Source organism: Delphinus delphis, chromosome 17, assembly GCF_949987515.2.
Source record: "Delphinus delphis chromosome 17, mDelDel1.2, whole genome shotgun sequence".
Classification (NCBI taxonomy): Eukaryota; Metazoa; Chordata; class Mammalia; order Artiodactyla; family Delphinidae; genus Delphinus; species Delphinus delphis.
In genome coordinates this window covers 3555991-3574498 of record NC_082699.1, presented here as the reverse complement: position 1 = coordinate 3574498, position 18508 = coordinate 3555991, and the positions used below count along the sequence as shown (strand labels likewise).

The following is an 18508-nucleotide window of genomic DNA, read 5'->3' as shown; positions in this document are numbered from 1 at the left end:
ATTCAATCATAAAAGGGAATGGAGATATGATACATGCCACAACATGGAAGAACCTTGAAAACATTATGCTAAATGAAATAAGTGAGATACAAAAGGATAAATATTGTATGAATCCACTTACATAAAATATCTGGAATAAACAAATTCATAGAGACAGAAAGTAGATTAGACATTACAAAGGGTTAGGGAGAGGGTGGAATGGAGAGTGTTGCCTAACAGTTACAGAGTTTCTGTTTGGAGTGATGAAAAAGTTTTGGAAACAGTGGTGAAGTTTGCACAACATTTTAAATGCAATTAACGCTACTGAGTTATACACTTTAAAATGGCAAAAATGGCAAATTTTATGTTAAATACATTTCACTACAATTACAAAATTAATGATGTAATGTACCAAAAATCATTGAATTGTACACTTTAATGGATGAATTGTATGATTTGTAAATTATATCTCAATAAAGCTGTCAAAGTAAAAGGATGTAAAAAGATAAACAGCAACAATAAGAGAGCTGGAGCAGCTATGCTAATATCTGAAAAAATAGATTTTAAGATAAAAATTGTTAACAGAAAGCAAAAACTGACAGAATCTAAAGAAAACAATAGACAATTCAACAATAAGAGTTGGGGACTTGAATTCCCCTCATTCAAAAATTGACAGAATAAATAGGCAGAAGACTGATGAGGTTATAGAACACTTGAACAACATTAAAAACTAGCTGGACATAATAGACATCTATCAAACACTCTGCCCAACAACAGCAGAATACATATTCTTCTCAAATGCACATGGAACAGTCTACAAAATAGACCATATGCTGTGACATAAAACCTGTCTCAATAGAACTGAAAATCTGAAGTCACACAAAGTATGTTTTCTGACCACAATGGAACTTGTGAAAGAAATTTGGGAAATACACAGATACATGGAAATTATTTTCAAGTATATAATTGCCTAAAAATCCACCAAAAAAAAAAAAAGCTACTAAAACTTAAGTGAGTATAGCAAGATTTCAGATACAAGGCCAGTATGCAAAAATTAAATTCCTGTATCTAGCAATAAATAATTAAATTGAAATATGAAATACCATTTACAATTGCATAAGATATGGATTTTCTAGGCATAAATTTGACAAAAGGTATTCCGGCCTATACAATGAAAAGTAGAAAACATTACTAACAGAGGGCTTCCCTGGTGGCACAGAGGTTAAGAATCCGCCTGCCAATGAAGGGGATACGGGTTCAGGCCCTGGTCCGGGAAGATGCCACATGCCGTGAAGCAACTAAGCCCGTGCGCCACAACTACTGATCCTGAGCTCTAGAGCCCGCGAACCCCAACTACTGAAGCCCGCGCGCCTAGAGCCCATGCTCTGCAACAAGAGAAGCCACCGCGATGAGAAGCCCACGAACCACAACGAAGAGTAGCCCCCGCTTGCCACAACTAGAGAAAGCCCACGCACAGCAACGAAGACCCAACGCAGCCATAAATAAATAAAAATTTATAAAAACAAAGAAACACTTTAAAAATAAATAAATAAAACATTACTGGTAGAAATCCAAGATTACCTAAAAATTCACACTAGTTCTTGGATCAGAAGACTCAGTTGTCAGACGTCCTCAAATTGGTCTGTAGCTTCATGAGAATCTCACTGAAAATCCCAATAGCCTTTTTATTTTGGAGAAATCAGCACCAACTTAACATTTTTGAGAGCCCACAAAATTATCAGCACTCAGATCCAGTATAAGAATGATTGGGGAAAAAATAAAAGAGTATGAATAAGACCCCCAAACTTCAAGCATTCTGGCTATCATATAATTAAAGTGGAGATTTTGTTGTTTTGTTTTTGTTTTTAAGATCTTTGTTCACTAGCTTCCCCTTCCCTTACACTGGACTCCCTAAGGATTGTTAAAAAACAAAACTCAACAGAATAAATAAAAAAACTAATTGGCTTTATGCAACGATTCATGAATGGGGCAGCACCCCATCCAGCAAGTAGAGAGGAGCTCCGGGGAGCCGCACAAACAGAAGACTTTTAAAGGCAGAAAGAGGGTGGCAACGAGGAAAGAGCAGATTACTTCATTTTTCTTTGGGGGATGGAAGGGGTCTAGACAGGCTGATTAACTCACTAGCGCCGACTAGGAAATTCCAGACTGACTTTAAGATTACATCCTGCCAGAGATTGAAACTGGAATAAGTTTAGGTAGTAAGTTTCAGTTTGGGGATGATGTGGGCTTAGCACAAGTGACTCCATTTTGGGCCTGTTATCCTCCTTTTAACAGACTGTATATATCCTCTAAGTTTCTCCACTAGATTGTGACAACTAAAAACTGTCGTTTGACACCTGGTTCTACAAGGGTGAAGTCAGTAGCCGCTGCAGTCGCTGACCTTCAGCACCTCCAGAAAGGAGTTCAGGGCTGAGATCGGAATGAGGTACCCTGTGCTCTGGGGAAAACTGGCAGAACAGGACGTCGGATAATTAGATACTTGCAGGTGAAAATTTTTATGAACCCAAACTCTTGCATCTTCCCACATTCAGAAAAGCACTAAGACCATTAAATCTCTTCTGACTAGCAGCAACCTTCTAGGGAGACACGTGCTTGACTGCATGCACACTTGGACCAAAATCATCTACCCACTGACCTCGCCCCCCGCCCAAACTTTTCAGAGCACGTCCTCAGCGCTGAGAGGAGGTGTCCCAGGGCATAGCCCTCAGTGAGTCCCCAAATAAAACGGAACCACAGCTCTCACTGTGTGTTTTCTCCAGTGGTCAACTGTAACCCTCCGAAGGTCAGGGCATTTTGCCTTTAGGTGTGTCCATCTCCGCCCCTCCCAGATCCTACCAGGTATTTGATGGGCATCGGGCCACCGCTGTAGAATGGGGTCATGTGTTCTGGGGCCTAAATCAGTAGGACCTCCAGAGCCACCAATCAGCAAATTGTGGAAACTCGGTGACAACTGAGTGCTTCCCTCTCCAGTTGCAGTTCAAAGGAGGCGAGGCGCGGGCCCCCAAACTACACACCTGTGCAGCCCCCAGTGGAAATACCGCAGAAGCTGCTCCCCAAGTCCAGTCCTTCCCGACCTTTGCAAGTGAGTGGGGTCGGGAGTGACCGCGCGGCCCCGCCCCCCAGACCGGCCGCCCGCACTGAGCACGCGCGGCCCGCGGGCCGGAGGTCAGCTCGGGCCGCCCTCTGCCGCGGCCAACGCGGCGTCGGGCGGCCGGGCACTGTGACGCGCGGGGCGACCGGCGGGGCGGGGCGGGGCGGGGGACGGTACGGCGAGGCGCGGCGCGGCGCGGCGCGGCGTGGGCGCGCACGCGCCTGAGCGCGCGCCCGTGGGCGGGCCGGACTCGGCGCTTGCACCCCCTTGGGCAGCGGCTAGGCGCCCGCTCCGCCTTCCGCTTCCGACGCGCGGTCGGTGGAGCCGGTGTATGTGCGGCAATAACATGTCGGCTCCGCTGCCCGCCATCGTGCCCGCCGTCCGGAAGGCCACCGCCGTGGTGAGTGCGGCGCTGGGGGCCTCGCGAGGGGTCGCGTCGCGGGCCGGTGGGCGGCGGGCCGGGGCTGGGACGGGGCGTGCGGTCCGGGGGGTCGGGCGCGGTGGTGGGCGCCGCCCGGCCGGGCTGTGTGCGGAGGGGGCGGGGTCGCGGCGGGCGGGCGGGCGGCACCGAGGCCCAGCGCCCCCGGCCCTGCATCCCCCGGGCCCTGCGCGCGGATCCGCCCCGGGACCCCGGAGGCACCCGCTTGAGTGGACGGCGCCCCAACTCCAGGTGGCTCTGGAGCACGTTGCTGCCTTGTCTGTGCATGAGGTAGATGCCTTGATTGTGTCACCTTGCACCCCTGTCCTCAGTTAAAGAAGTTTGAAGATTTAGTGTCCTTTACGATCAGAGGTGCTGTTCCTTAGGAAACTTGTGCGTGAGGATCTCAAACTTACTTTTAGCCGCCGGAAAGCTCCCTTTTGGGATGGAGAAATTATACTGTACGCGTGAGAACTTTCATGGTTTGACCCTAAAGAGACAAAACGATTTTTCTTGGAATGTGATCATTTGCCCAGAAGCCTGTCTAACTGGGACCTCTTTAAGTGCTAAAATCCCACGTTAATTATCTTAGGAAATGCACCGAGAGACGTTAAGTGCTTTTGCCCCTTACGCGAGGTCTGTAGAGATTGATTAACTTGCTGAAGGTAGTGTTCTGTGATTCCGGCCTCCACCTTAACTGGGGCTCTGGAGTGTGTAACATTCCGCTGGGTTTATTTAGGCATTGCTTACTCATTGTTCCTCTTCCGTTCTAGGTGATTTTCCTTCATGGATTGGGAGACACAGGGTAGGTACCATTGTTAGTACCCTAATGAAACGGGTCATGCAACTCTACACGAGCAAAGAATTCTAGGATTGTATAAAAATAGACTGATAGTCATATTTCGTACAGTCCAGTCATGAGATAGAATCCTTTCTTTTTTTGAAAACCCCCAGAATTTTCCCCTCATCCTCTTATTTTGTCATTCTTCACCTCCTCTGTCTGGAACATATTAAAACTGCAAACTCCTCCTTGAGTTGCCGTGTGTAGTGGATACCAGAGATGGGAGGTATGTTTGTAGAGATGCAAGTGACAGCTTTCCAGAGGAGGTAAAATTTCAGGGCAGGTTGAGAAGAACTAGTTGATTTTGATAAGTGAGATAATAGCAATGTGAACATTCTGAATGAGAGCTCCGATGTTCCCTTAAAAGAAAAAAATCAGTTGAAGGGCAGGGAATGCAGCTCAAAGATTTGTTTGGAGGCTTATCAAACACATTCTGTTGTGCTAACTGTAGCCACATGGTTTATCTTTCACTCAGTCTCTTTCTATATTGAGAGCTTTTTAAAATTTAAATCAGTGGTTATCTGTTTGAAACTTCGATCAAATTATTGTTATAACATTGTTACAAAATTGAAGAATTAGAGGAAAAGTGAAGATAAATTTTGATAAGATAGCCAAGAAACTATTAAATCTTTGCAAGGAGGCACTGGGCCAGATTAATTCTTGAAAGTGGTTCCTAATATCCTTTTATGCCTCCCAAGTAGAGGTACATGACACATGCCTTGCATGGAGTTATGGGAAAGGTTATAGGACTGTTTCTGGCCATCAGGTAGTCCTATGAAAAGGACAGACTTACTTTACTATTTATTTATTTTTCTAAACAGAGGTTTTAGAGGACCTCTGTTTTATCACCAAACCCTTCTTGATGCTGAGACCCAGGGAGGATCTAGTTCACCTGTAACTTTCCCAATAAAGAGAGCTTCAGGGTCTGAAGAATCAGTCCAGGGGGTAAAATCTTCAGTTGTAGAAAGATTCTCTGTGGACCCCAGTTTAGCCAGATTCTTTAGACCAAAGTTAAGAGTGAAAGTGATGGAAAAAATGAACAGTGTGAGATTAAAAACACCAAGAGCAGCCATGACATCTTGACTAAGAATTAAGTTTATATAAAGAAGTAGAGGTCTCCAGTTCTGACAGTATTTACTTTGGGGGAGGGCACGAAAGAAAGCTGACGCTAGATTGCTTCCATGAGCACATGACGAAATTCAGAACCAGCCGATCTGACAAGTGGCAATTCAATGTTTGAGTTACTTTTTGGAGGACTAAAGTTCTTTTGTCAGGTTACCGTAGAGGATGATAGGGATTAAGCGACTCAGCTATGGAAATGGGCAGCTTTGCCTTTCTTGGTTAAGGTTCTTTTTTGCAGGACCAGCCAAGGTGTGTGCTGTCTGGGAACTTGGGTCTTGCAGTCTGTGTTCTCATGAAAAGTCTCTGATGGCCAAATAAGATTGGGGGACCCTGTATAATTCTATATTTTCTCAATTCTAATATGTCATTTCCCCCACATTTTTATGTTACTGAGATGGGTATTCATCTTACGATATGTGTGTTTATTGTGGTGGTGATTTTTTTTTTTTTATAAAAGGCTTTTTTTCAGTGGTGCCACTTAGATTATATCTTAGTGTCTAGGAAATATGATACGGCATAGTCTCCTCTAGAAGATTTACTGGGTATGCACTAGCATGTTTAAAGCTCTGGAAAGTTCTGCAGGAAACACATCTGACCACAAAATTGTTTCTATGCATAACATGTATAATAAAATGTGTTAGTTCAAACTATATTGCCTAAGATCAGTTTTCCTTCCAAAATAAAAACAGCTTGTCTTATGATTATGAAAATGTTACATTTGTCTTATAAAAAAAATTCAAATACAAATATGCTTGAGAAGAGAGTGAAAAACAGTTGAACAACCCAGAGATACATATTTATTTTTGATAGCATTTTAAAAGTGTTTTATTTTGAAATGCTTTCAAATTTATAGAAGGGTTGCAAGAATAAAACAGATTCCTTAAAACCTTCTACTCAGATTCACTGATCTCTATCGAATATGTTACTGTGTTTGCCAAAACTTGGGAGAATAAATTGCCGATGCCATGATTCTTTATTTCCAGACTTCAACATGTATCTCCTAAGAACAAGCAGATTCTCTTATGTAACCACAGAAAATTACCAAATTCAGGAGATTCAGCGCCATTTAACATTGTTATCCGGTCTAGTCTGTCGTCTAACAGACCTTGGCAGCTGCCCCAGTCGTGTCCTTTGCAGTAATCCTGTCCGCCTGCACTTCCATCCCAGCAGCACTGCGCTGAGCTGCTGCAGCTCTTCAGTCTCTTTTAATCTGGAACAGTCCCTCGGCTCTTCTTTGGCGTTCGTGACATGGACGTTTCTGCAGGGATCAGGCTGGTCCCTCCATTTAGGTTTATTTGACATTTCCTCACGATGACGTTCAGCTTGTGCATTTTTGGTACGAACACCATGTACATGGTACGGCCTGTTCATTGCATCACGTCAGGAGGCACGTGGGACGGTCCGTCCCATTACTGATGCCGACCTGGATCACGCGATAAAGGTGGTCTCTTTCTTCCTCTGGGTCTCTCTACGGCACCTACTCTCCCTGTGTAGGTAGAGTGAGTCGTGGGGAGATGCAAATCGTACATCAGACTTTCACCTGATATTTTTCGCGTCTGTGGATGATTCTTGCTGGAGTAGGTTGTTACTGTGATGTGATTTTCTAATCCTGCCACTCCTTTGATGTCTATTAGCTTGCCCCTCCCCACTTGTATAGTTTGGACTCACAGATTTACTTCGAGGGTTACATTCCCTCGTTGTGTTGTCATGTAAAATTTTTAACTACTTCTTTTAAAATAACTTCAAGTTTACATGAAGGTTGCAGAAATAGTATTTAGAGGTCCTTCTACCTGTCACTCAGATTACGCAGTTGTTAACATTTCTCACACGCTTGAGAATAAGTTGCAGACATGTTGCCTCATGACTCCATAGAGCTTCAGTGTGTATTTTGTAAGTACAAGGACATGGCCACCTAGCCATGGTATAACCATCAATCAGGCCGTTAACACTGATCTGTAGCTACCATCACATCCACCAGCCCCACTTGCCTTTCCCTGGGTTGACCCAGTGGTGTCCTTTCTGGGTCCAGGATCTCAAGTTAGATTGAGCTGTCACGTCTCCTGAGGCTCCTTCAGTCCTGAGCAGTCCATTTTCTTGTCTTTGGTGACCTTGACACTCTTCCCCTATGGGCCAGTTCCTAGGTAGGATGTCCCTCAGTTTGGGTTTATGTGACGTCTCCCTTTCGGCAGGGATACCGCAGAGGTTGCTGTGGTGGTCCTGGGACCACACTGTGTTGATTTTTGTGCCTTTGCTGATGATACTGTGTTGCATTATCTGGTTAAGGTAGTGTCTGCCAGGTTTCTCCACAGTAAAATTAATAAATATAATTGCACTTAAAAAGTGTTTTGTGGGGAGATACTTGGATTTTATGAAAATATCTGTTTCTCACCAATTTTTCACCTGTGGATTTAACACCCATTAACGATTGCTGTCTGGATCTGTTATTGCTCTTTTAAAAAGTCCCTTCATTTGGTATTTATTTGTTGGCAGTCTACAGTATTATTTTCAATCCTCTCCTTATTTGACCTCTCAGTAAGATCTGACCCACTTAACCACTTCTGCCTTTGAAACTTTGTTTTGTAAACTTTTACAATCTGGCCTAGAAAAATCTCACACAGATGGGCGATACAGACCAGCGAAGCCTGGAATATACGGAGGGGAGGGAGAGGTTTCCATGAAGAGGGCCTGGCTTTCTCCTTCCCCGCTCCCCTTCGTCAGAGCTGTGCTTTCCGGTGTCACGGTCAGCTGTGAGGGGAGGGGGTGTTCCCACGCAAGAAGCATGACTATGGGTGGGGCACCTGGGGGGAGGCAGGTCCCAACCTGCACTGCTGGCCCAGAGTTGCCAGAGCTGAAGCCAGCTTTCTCGCGGAATTACTGATACGGGAAGGGGGACCGACTAGGAAAAAGCCTGTGGTGTTGGGCTGGAATCGAGGAACCAGTGTACGCAGACTTTTTAACAAGTTCCCAGACGGCAACACGTTTTCGAAAACCACTGGACTGAATGAACTGTTTGAGGCCACACTTCTAGATAGAGACAGAGTTGGGGCTAGAACCCAAAACTCCTACTCGTTTATTATTTACTAAAGTATTTTCCTTTGTTGCTTGTGCTTTTGTCTTCATGTCTAAAATACCATTGCCACGTCCAAGGTCACAAAGATTTTCGCATGTTTTCTTCTAGGAGTTTTATAGTTTGATCTCCTACGTTTAGGTTTTTGCTATATTCTGAGTTAATTTTTGTACATGGTGTGAGGTAGGAGTCTGACTTCATCCTGTTGCACGTGGGTTTCCACTTATTCCAGTTACTTTTGTTGAAAAGACTATTCCTTCCCCATTGATTTGTTTTGGCACCCTGTTCAGAAATAAACTGACCATAAATGTGAGGGTTTATTTCTGTATTCTCAAATCTATTTCGTTGATTTGTATGTCTTTTCAGTGTCACAATCTTTATTACTGTTGCTTTGTAGTAACTTGAAATTGGGAAGTGTGAGTCCTCCAACAATACTTTTTTTTCAAGATCGGCTGTTCTGGGTCTCTTGAGTGTGCAAATGAATTTAGAGTTAGCTTGTCAGTTTCTGCAAAGCCAGCTGTGATTCTCGTAGAGATTGCATTGACTGTGGATCCCTTTGGGGAGCACTTCCATCTTAAGAATATTAAGTCTTCCAGAATGCAGGATGTCCATTATATAGATCTTCTTTCATTTCTTTCAACATGTTTTGTACTTTTCACACTAAAGTCGCACATACACACACACACGAACCCACATGGAAACACACATATGCACATGCATGCACCCATATATAACTTCTAGAATAGTGCCTGACTCAGTGCAGTGTTACATAAGTGTTAATGTTCATAATGTTATTAAGTTTTCTGTATTTCCTTAACACTTTGGGGGAAGGTGGATTAAAATAGAGAAGTAGTTAATAGAAAAGCATTTAACATTTATTTCAAAACTATTTAATCCAAAAAGGTCTTAAGTTACCTTTATTTTACCCTCTAATAGAGGTAAAATGTGGAAAGTATCAGGTGTAATGTCAAGTGTAAAGACACAGGGAGCTGTATGTATGTATAGTATCATTCCATTCTTGTGAAATCTGTATCTATTTCTCAAGTGATATGCATGGAAAAAGTTGGCAGGAAATACGTAGAAAGATTAACTGTTTATTTCTGGCCAGAAGGATTTTGATGACGCCTCATATTCTGTTTTGACCATATATATGTACATATACGCATAAGGAGAGAACGTTAATTAAAGTTACTTTTTCAACTTCTTTTCTTTTTTTGGCTGCGTTGGGTCTTCGTTGCTGTGCGCGGGCTTTCTCTAGTTGTTGCGAGCGGGGGCTACTCTTCGTTGCGGTGTGTGGGTTTCTCATTGCGGTGGCTTCTCTTGTTGTGGAGCACGGGCTCCAGGCGTGCCGGGCTTCAGTAGTTGTGGCACGTGGGCTCAGTAGTTGTGGCTCGCGGGCTCTAGAGCACAGGCTCAGTAGTTGTGGCGCACGGGCTTAGTTCCGTGGCATGTGGGATCTTCCCGGACCAGGGCTTGAACCCGTGTCCCCTGCATTGGCAGGTGGATTCTTAACCACTGCGCCACCAGGGAAGTCCCATAGGTTGTTATTTTTAATGGTGTAGTAAGCATGGAGAAATATCAGACAGCTGCTTTACTTTACTCCTCTGAGAATTTTTTCTTCATATAAAATGAATTATATCATGTCTTGCCTACTTTGTTAGGCACATTGTTGGGAGGTTATAAAGAGATTAAAAAATGTATTTTATAAATTATAAAGCCCAGTGAAGTATATGCAAGAGAAAACACTGCTCTTCAGGAATCACGAGAGATCATTTTTATCCGCAGGTGAAGCTGAAATCATAAGCTTTGGGTTGTTTCTAGATTGGTGGTGGTCTTTTAAGGGGTTGAAATTTACCCTCACAGATTTACTCTTCTGTTATTAACTTACTGGAATTTAAAGCAGTATCTAATGGCGTTATTCATGTGGTTTCTCCACCAGGCATGGGTGGGCAGAAGCCTTTGCAGGTATCAGAAGCGCCCACATCAAGTACATCTGCCCGCACGCGTAAGTGTTTTCAGTTTTCAGCCTTGGGATTCAGAGTCTGGAGAGGAACAATCGTGATAGCTTTACTTTTCCAGCAAAGCATTTGAATATAATTAATTTTTATCTTTTAAATGTTCAGCTTCAAAATAAAGATTAGTAAGTTCTGTGAAACTAAAATGTGTCCTGGTTACGTTGAATTTTTTTCTTATCCTTTTTGTTGAGAAATTTAAAATAATGCTCTCTTGGAGATCAGTTGAACTCACAGCCAGAAAAATTTTTGTAGACATACAAGTGCTGTTAAGTTCTCAGGACATCCATGAGCTGTCTCTGAAGGGGATTTACCTGTCAGGTTTGGGAGAAATCTCCACTACCTTGAAAACACGCCTAAATTTGATCAGTTCGAGGCAATGTGATGCAGCGTGGAAAGAGCACAGACTCTGGAGACTGTGAGGTTTGGTTTTGAATTCTGAAGACATTTGTCGGTGTCAGAAAGAAACTAGTAAGTTTTGAGCAAACTCAGAAAATCACTAAGATGAGCAAGTCTTAGGTCAAAGTGTGCTGAGAAGCAGTAGCCATGAAGAAACAGGTGGGGTGAGATACATGCTGATAGCTTAGTAATTCATCCTCGGAAGTGGTCGTAGCAGCAGAGTCGATAAATGTGAAAGAGGAAAAATGCGAGATTATGTAAGAAAACATCCCCCCTCTTTTTATCCTGAAAGGGTTGCGGTGTCCTCATTAATCTGACTCATGCCAGAGACAGAATTCTTTTTTTTTTTGTCTTTATTGGAGTATAATTGCTTTAAAATGTTGTGTTAGTTTCTGCTTTATAACAAAGTGAATCAGCTATACATATACATATATCCCCATATCCCCTCCCTCTTGCGTCTCCCTCCCACCCTCCCTATCCCACCCCTCTAGGTGGACACAAAGCACCGAGCTGATCTCCCTGTGCTATGCGGCTGCTTTCCACTAGCTATCTATTTTACATTTGGTGGTGTATATATGTCCATGCCACTCTCTCACTGTGTCCCAGCCTCCCCTTCCCACCTGTGTCCTCAAGTCTGTTCTCTGTGTCTGCAAGACAGAATTCTTGATGGTGTTGGAATTTCTGCTACACTGTTATTGGCTCCAAGATTGAATTTAGTTTAAGGCTATTTCCCAACCTAGGGAAGTTTATGTTTTCGTGGAAATTTTGCTAAGATTTTGTGACCTCTAAGGTAAACTTGTTTCATGAGTCAGGAGGATGGTGGTGAGATGTAGTTAGAGTGTATTTGGTTTTCTTTCCTTTTGTACCTAGCTGCATTCAGGTTGTCCAGCAAGTTTTTCATCACAGAATTGAGTTGGGTATAATGGACACTTAGGCAAGACTTATATTTCCCTTATTTATTTAGAGGTCTCTTAAACAAGCAGGTACATAGCTAAGAACTAGAAAATAAGCAAAAATGTAATTTGAGCCTATGGGAATTGATGTCACCATTCCTGTGCAGTAAGTTGCTTGTGTCCTTAGCCCCTTAATCAGAGTCTCAGAAATTTCCATCTGTCTTGGTTACTGTTTTCCTTCTCGTGTCTGGTTTGAAAGTATCAAATAAAGATGTTGAAGAAGGAAGATGTTGTTTATTCGCCAAGCTTAGTCCATTCCAGCTGCGGCTCTGTCTTGAGAACCATTTGGAGGGTGTGGAGAACAGAATTGTGCAGGTGTACGTGCAGTGAAGCAGCTCATCTATTCAAATTGTAGCATTCAATTTTGTGAGAGCCTCAAGTAATCATCTTCAGTTGATGGAATTTATCAGGTTTTGTACTTTGGTATACTATACTTATTTTTCCTTTTCTTTTTCTTCCCCATGTAGACCAGTTATGCCTGTAACATTAAATATGAACATGGTCATGCCTTCTTGGTAAGTAAGACTTCACTTATTCAATAAGAACTTTTTACTTATACTTTTTTTTTTAATCAGAAGTGCTTTTGCATATAGCAATTTTTAATTAATTATTTTTAAGTTGCAAAGTTATATAAATTTAACCTTTATTTGACTATTTCAGGTTTTATATGTTAGATTTGGGGTAAATCTTAAGGAGCTGCACCAACAGGTAGAGAAACAGGAGAGAGTGGGTGGATAGAGATACCGCAGAGAGCACCTCTCACTGCTTGATAAACCTTTGTTGATTTCAGTACCCAAACGTGTTCGTGCACCCGTGTGGCATCCACTCTGGTGAAGCCGTGGCCTCTCCACCTCCCACCTTCTCGCCTTCCTGGAGAGCTGGCCAGTTTTTAAGGAAAGCAATTCCTGCTGAGCCCGCTCGAGACATTCGTGATGTCAGGCGTTCCCTGTGTGCTTTACAGTCGGTTCTTTGTTCTCTGAGCCACTTACAGACCATGCTTTCTTCCTGCTGCTCTGAGATCTGCCGTCAGGTCTGTTCAAAACTGATGACTTTGACACCTGATTCCTATTTCCCTTTCCCCTCTAGCTCCTGCCACCGTCTTACCTTTCAGGTGACTATGGGATCCAATGTCAGTGACCCATTCACAAGCCTTGACCGGCTTGTCACTTCCTGGACTCTTCTCTTTCCGCTGACGTTTTCCTCTCTCAGCTTCAGGCACCCACAGCATCCCCTGGGCTTTGTCGTCTGGAACTGTTCTATCTCTGAAGGCACTTACTTCAGACCTGACTGTCAAGCGTAGTTGTTCCCCCTGGGAGTTTGCTCCCCCGTCTCTGCACTGCCTGTTGAGGCCTCCTGGGGACTCCAGCCTGTCGCCACCTTGTCCTCTGCTTGTTCCCACTCACCTCGAACCCACCCTGCACCTTCGTTTTTATCTGCTGGACATTGCTTGGCAACTTTTACAGGTTCCTGCCTCCCTTGACCTTTGATTCTTCCACCTTCCCGCTCTGGCACAATTCCTGTCCAGAAGCAAAGTTTCTACCTCACGTTGCTCGAGACCATAGTGGAAGCACCGAGCGGGTAGCGAGGTAGTCGGGGCCAAAGGAGGGCCCCCGCCTCCGGCTTGAGGTGGCTGCAGTGCGCGGTGACGGGTTTTGCAGAATGTGGATGGAGGTGGCCTGTGTGCAGTAGGTGTGGGCCGCGCGTGCGCAGGTGCCGTGGTGAAGTAGCTCTTTCCAGACGGCTGACTTACGATGCACTAGGAGGGAAGCGAGGGGCTGGAGTTTATTCCAAAGATCTTAGGGCTGTGGTTTGAGACTCCTGTCAGGTGTCAGGTTGGACTAGGTCATTCTCCAGGTGTTTCTACCTTAAAATTACATGGTACTGTGACTTTTTCATACAATCTGTATCTAGTTGGTGTGAGGGGAACTTACAGGATGTCACATTCACGCATTTAAGTTGACTGTTTGGCCTCCAGAGACAGTTTTTTTTGTTTTTAATATTTATTTATTTATTTTGGCCACACCGGGTCTTAGTTGTGGCATGTGGAATCTTTTAGTTGCGGCATGCAGACTTCTTAGTTGTGGCAGGTGGGATCTAGTTCCCTGGCCAGGGATCGAACCCAGGCCCCCTGCATTGGGAGCACGGAGTCTTACCCACTCGACCACCAGGGAAGTCCCCAGAAACAGTTTAATTTGAGTTTAATGTTCTAGAGAATATCTTTGGTTAGCCTTTTTTCTCTAAAATTACCATCTTCTTATCAAGAGTAGATATTCTTAGAATTGAATGATTCTTTTAGAATTTTGCCTTATTTTCCAGGTTTGACATCATTGGGCTTTCACCAGATTCACAGGAAGATGAAACTGGAATTAAACAGGCAGCAGAAAGTGGTAAGTAAGAAAAGTTTTATAGTAGATTCAGTCGTGCTCTTGTTGTTGATGAAATACTACATACTATGTAAACGCAGGTGGTGCTGTCCTTCCTTTCTGATGGCTCACTGTCTTGTTTGACTCGTTAATAATGGCCCGTGAAGGTGAGGCGTGTGGGGAGGAACGGCACTTGTCAGGCTTGAGTGCTGTCGGATGCGTCGTTTTGCTTTGACTGACATAGGCCAGTGGAGAAAATTGCAGCATGGTTGATGGCTGTGACCAGTTATTGTCATTAAAGAGATTTGAAATAAGGACATAGATAAGGCTACCAATGATGTCATGATATATAACGAAAATTATGGTAATGGTTAGTTTTAGTGAGGGGCCCCTGCTCGAACACTACTGGACCTGCCAGGCGATTCCTACAAATCATCTCACTGGGCACTCCTGTAACGGTATGAGCTCTGCTTTGCAGGGTCTCCAGTCACGTCCTCGCTTATGAACATGGTAACCCCGCTTACTTGTGGGGTGAAAGCATAAAGAACACTAACTTACCGGGAGAAGTCTGGTTTTAGCCCATGCCCAGAAGCACGTGTGTCTTTGACTCGTATGTACTGCAACATTGACAAGTAGACAGCGCGGTGGCCAGGCCGGCCTCCCTCATGACCTGGGTGATGACTTGGTGGCCTCGATGCAGCAGGCCTGGCTGTGAGGCGTTCGTTACAGACACAAGGTGATAGGTACCCAGGGAACCCTGCACGGTCTTCCTATTTTCACATTTGTTGGAAATTTTCAAAACTCATTTAAAAACCAAAAACGGTAGGTAGGTTCCTTTTTAAAAATCTTTTTATTTTTTAGAAGAACTCTTAACTTTAAGACAGGGAAGGTGCATTCAAAACATATTGGATATTAAGGAATGTCAAACCAAGGACACTGACTTTTAGGACCATCGAAAAGTGGATCAATGCTACACTCCTAGAGCTAGGGTTTTGTCAACCTATAATAGAGCTCGTGTCAGGTCTGGGGGTGGGTTATCAGGGAGGGTGGGCCTTGTGGAGCAGACGGCCAGGCCCAGTGGGTTGCAGGGTGAAAGTCCCTTCCCCGGGTAGGGTTGGCCCGTGGCATTCTTCGTGTCTGACGTGATGTCTGATTGGAGAGAATCGGGTTGAGGCCCAGAGTTAGGAATGAGGGGTGTCTCCATTTGGGGCCGGGAAGATGCGCCCGTGAACAAAGAAGAAAGGGCTCGGGGTGCGTCCAGGGCCTGGAATCAGGACCCGTCACTCCACAGCTGACTGTTGTCACCATACCTGGTTTAACTTTATCTCAGCGCTTGGTGTAACCAGAGGAGTGAAGCCGTTTGAAACGGAGGGAAAGTGGCCCCAGCTCCCTGCTCCTCCCCAGCGCAGGGCTGCTGCTGCCCACCTGCATCTCCTTTCCCGCCCAGGCCCTGCATTCCCCCTCAGTAAAGCCTCAGGCTTCTCAGCAAGGCTTTCACCTCTCTACTCCTGTCCTCTCCTCTAGCCCGTTTTCCACACACTCATCAGGGTACCACTTGCTTTTCAGCCTATTCTAACTAAGAACTAAATTTATACAAAAAGAAAAAAACGTTTAATTTGGGCTTTGGGGTTTTTGCAGTGTTCTAATAAAAGCAGGGTTTTGGTAAAAAGGAAATATAAAGTTGGCAAGTTTCATCTTAAGAAGATGAAACTTACACATATGTCAAAAATGAGAGGAGATAAATTTGTAAAAGGTACAGTTATCAAAAACATAGTATTATAAAGAAAAAGGAAATTCTAGGAGTTAATCAAGTAATACAGTTAATGATGCATGTCAGAGTATTTTGCAGAAACAAAAGAATTCATTTGATTTTTCTCCCGCATTGTTTATTGGCTATAGGGAAAAGTATACTGTGTCTTTTTTTCTTTTTTTTAAAATAATATAGTGAACTGTTTAAACACTGTCAGTCACAAACCATGTAAACTACTTAACTACCTACGATTTTAAAATAACAGCTTTTAGGTACAAATGCCTATGGTTCATTGAAGAGAAAGAACTGTAAAATGTATATGAGCAGAATGGACCATGGATAAAGGACTATCCGTACCCATCTGTTGATGCGAGAAAAAACTTGTTTACAGATTATGCAACAAATAATTGAACAGTTTAAGTTTAAGTAACAGCTGCAAAATCTTGAGTTTTTGAAAATCCATTCTAGTTTTGTATTTTAATAGAGTGCTCCAAGTTTTTCACTTGTTTTGACCTTTAATATACTTTGTGGTTTTCTGTTATTAATTTTTTTCCTATTTAAATTATATCAGTGGGCTTAACTTTGAAAGTATTGGTGATTTAACTTTTATGTTATTTTTAGTAAAAGCTTTGATAGACCAAGAGGTGAAGAATGGCATTCCTTCTAACAGAATTATTTTGGGAGGATTTTCTCAGGTAAGATAAAAGTTTGGGTGATATGTCGGCGTCATCAGTATATTTATCTAGAAGTCTGTAGTTTCCATCGTTTTTCTATGGAGGAGTCCTGTTTTTAGAAGATGTTCTAGAATCTGATATATTGCTTACTGTTAATGCTGAATTAAGTTTGAATGGACCAGAAATAATGATTGATTAATTAGAGAGTGTGTCATGCTCTTTTCCTTTTTTAGTTTTCTCTCTTCAGTGATAGCCTTCACCCTATAGATTATGTCTTGAAAGTCAGTTTTTTAAGGAAACTGATTGGAACCTGGAATGTATTTTTCTAAAATAGCTAGTACACATGCAGTTAGGCCTGAGTTAACACTCTGTACCTCTCTGAACGAAACTCTGCCTAAACGCCGGTGTAAGTCCCCTTCCCAGGAGCAGACGAGCAATGGAATAAAAAGGTCGAAGACAGGAGAATTCCTTCCCTCTGTTTGTCACAGATTCTCAGTGGTCGAGCCCTGCGGACTTCCCTGTAATCCCGGTGGGGTGAGATCAGGGTAGGGACTCCCACAAAGCGACCCCGGCGCAGGGGCTGTGCCGGCCGCTTCCTGACCGCCGCTGCATCTGTCCTGGTCCCTGGGTCGGGGGTGCTTCAGCCGCACCCCATGTTCAAGGATCCCTCAGTGGTTCCCGTTCTTGAGTAGATGGTGGGGTCGTCCTTGGGAGGGGAGCAGAGTCAGTCTTGGTAACAGCACGGGTCAGAGGGCACGCAGGCCCCAGCATATGGGTGTTGTGAGCTGGCGGCCAGTGCTCCAGAGGTGTCCACCGCGGGCTTCTTCTCATGAGTTCTTGTTTTGGAAAGTAATACCAGTTTAAGACCAGATTTTGGTCCTACGTGTTTGCTGAGGAGGAGATAGTTACTCTAGGGGACTTCCCTTGTGGTCCACTGCTTAAGACTCCGCGCTCCCACTGCAGGGGGTGTGGGTTGGATCCCCGGTTGGGGAACTAAGATCCCATTTGATGCATGGTGCAGCCAAAACAAAGAAAACAGTAACTATAAGTTCGGAACTTCCGTACGGCATTGTCAGGGCAGCAGCGGGCTCTGCTGTTGGCTGGTTGGGCAGTCGCTGTGGTCTCATGACGGTCTTCACCGTGGAGAGTCAGGTCCTTGTGGACACGGCAGGGCGTGCATGTATTTCTACCAGTTTGCCTATTGTATTGGGCATCAGCCACCCGCTTCGATTTTTTTATGAATGGTGTTGAGAACAAGCATCACTCCCGTTGCTGCCGGCAGAATTTGTGTCCCACTGACTTTCCCTGTTGTCTTTCCAGGGAGGAGCTTTGTCTCTGTACACGGCACTGACCACACAGCAGAAGCTGGCTGGCGTCACCGCTCTCAGCTGTTGGCTGCCCCTGCGGGCTTCCTTTCCACAGGTGCCTGGCGCACGCCTGCAGCGCGGCGTCACTGAGCGGAGGGGTGGCAGATGATGTTGAGGACACCGTCACGTTATGATTATTAATAAATTTAATTTTTTAAAGCAGTTTCAGGTTCACAACAAATTGAGCGGCAAGTACAGAAGGTGTCCATATACCCGCGTCCCCGTCCACGCAAAGCCCCCCATCAGCATCTCACAGCACAGGACGCATTTGTTTTAACCAGTGAACCTACGGTGACACGTCAGTGTCACTCAAGGCCCGTAGTCTACATCAGTCACCCGTTTTTAAAAAGAACTGCCGTAGACTTCTGTGATGTACTATCGCTAGGCTTTACCTGTATACTGCACTGTCTCTACCGTGGGTTGCATGGAATAGAATAAGAAATGAGTCCTT

The 18508-nt window shown here is 44.2% G+C and overlaps 1 protein-coding gene across 2 annotated transcripts in view; it reads left to right on the top strand.

The window, feature by feature from the left end:
• The first annotated feature begins 3272 nt into the window (after positions 1-3272).
• The window catches only part of LOC132440436 (transcription elongation factor A protein 1), a 60538-nt gene continuing 45302 nt past the window's right edge, over positions 3273-18508 (top strand). Inside the window, exons 1-7 of one of the 2 annotated variants that reach the window (XM_060035381.1) lie at positions 3273-3491; positions 4283-4314; positions 10479-10544; positions 12371-12418; positions 14220-14290; positions 16638-16711; positions 18011-18112. In XM_060035381.1, coding sequence (XP_059891364.1) covers positions 3423-3491; positions 4283-4314; positions 10479-10544; positions 12371-12418; positions 14220-14290; positions 16638-16711; positions 18011-18112 — 462 coding nt within the window. In that variant the 5' untranslated portion in view covers positions 3273-3422. The remainder of the gene's footprint in view (positions 3492-4282; positions 4315-10478; positions 10545-12370; positions 12419-14219; positions 14291-16637; positions 16712-18010; positions 18113-18508) is intronic. The other variant, XM_069541559.1, reaches the window with a different exon arrangement.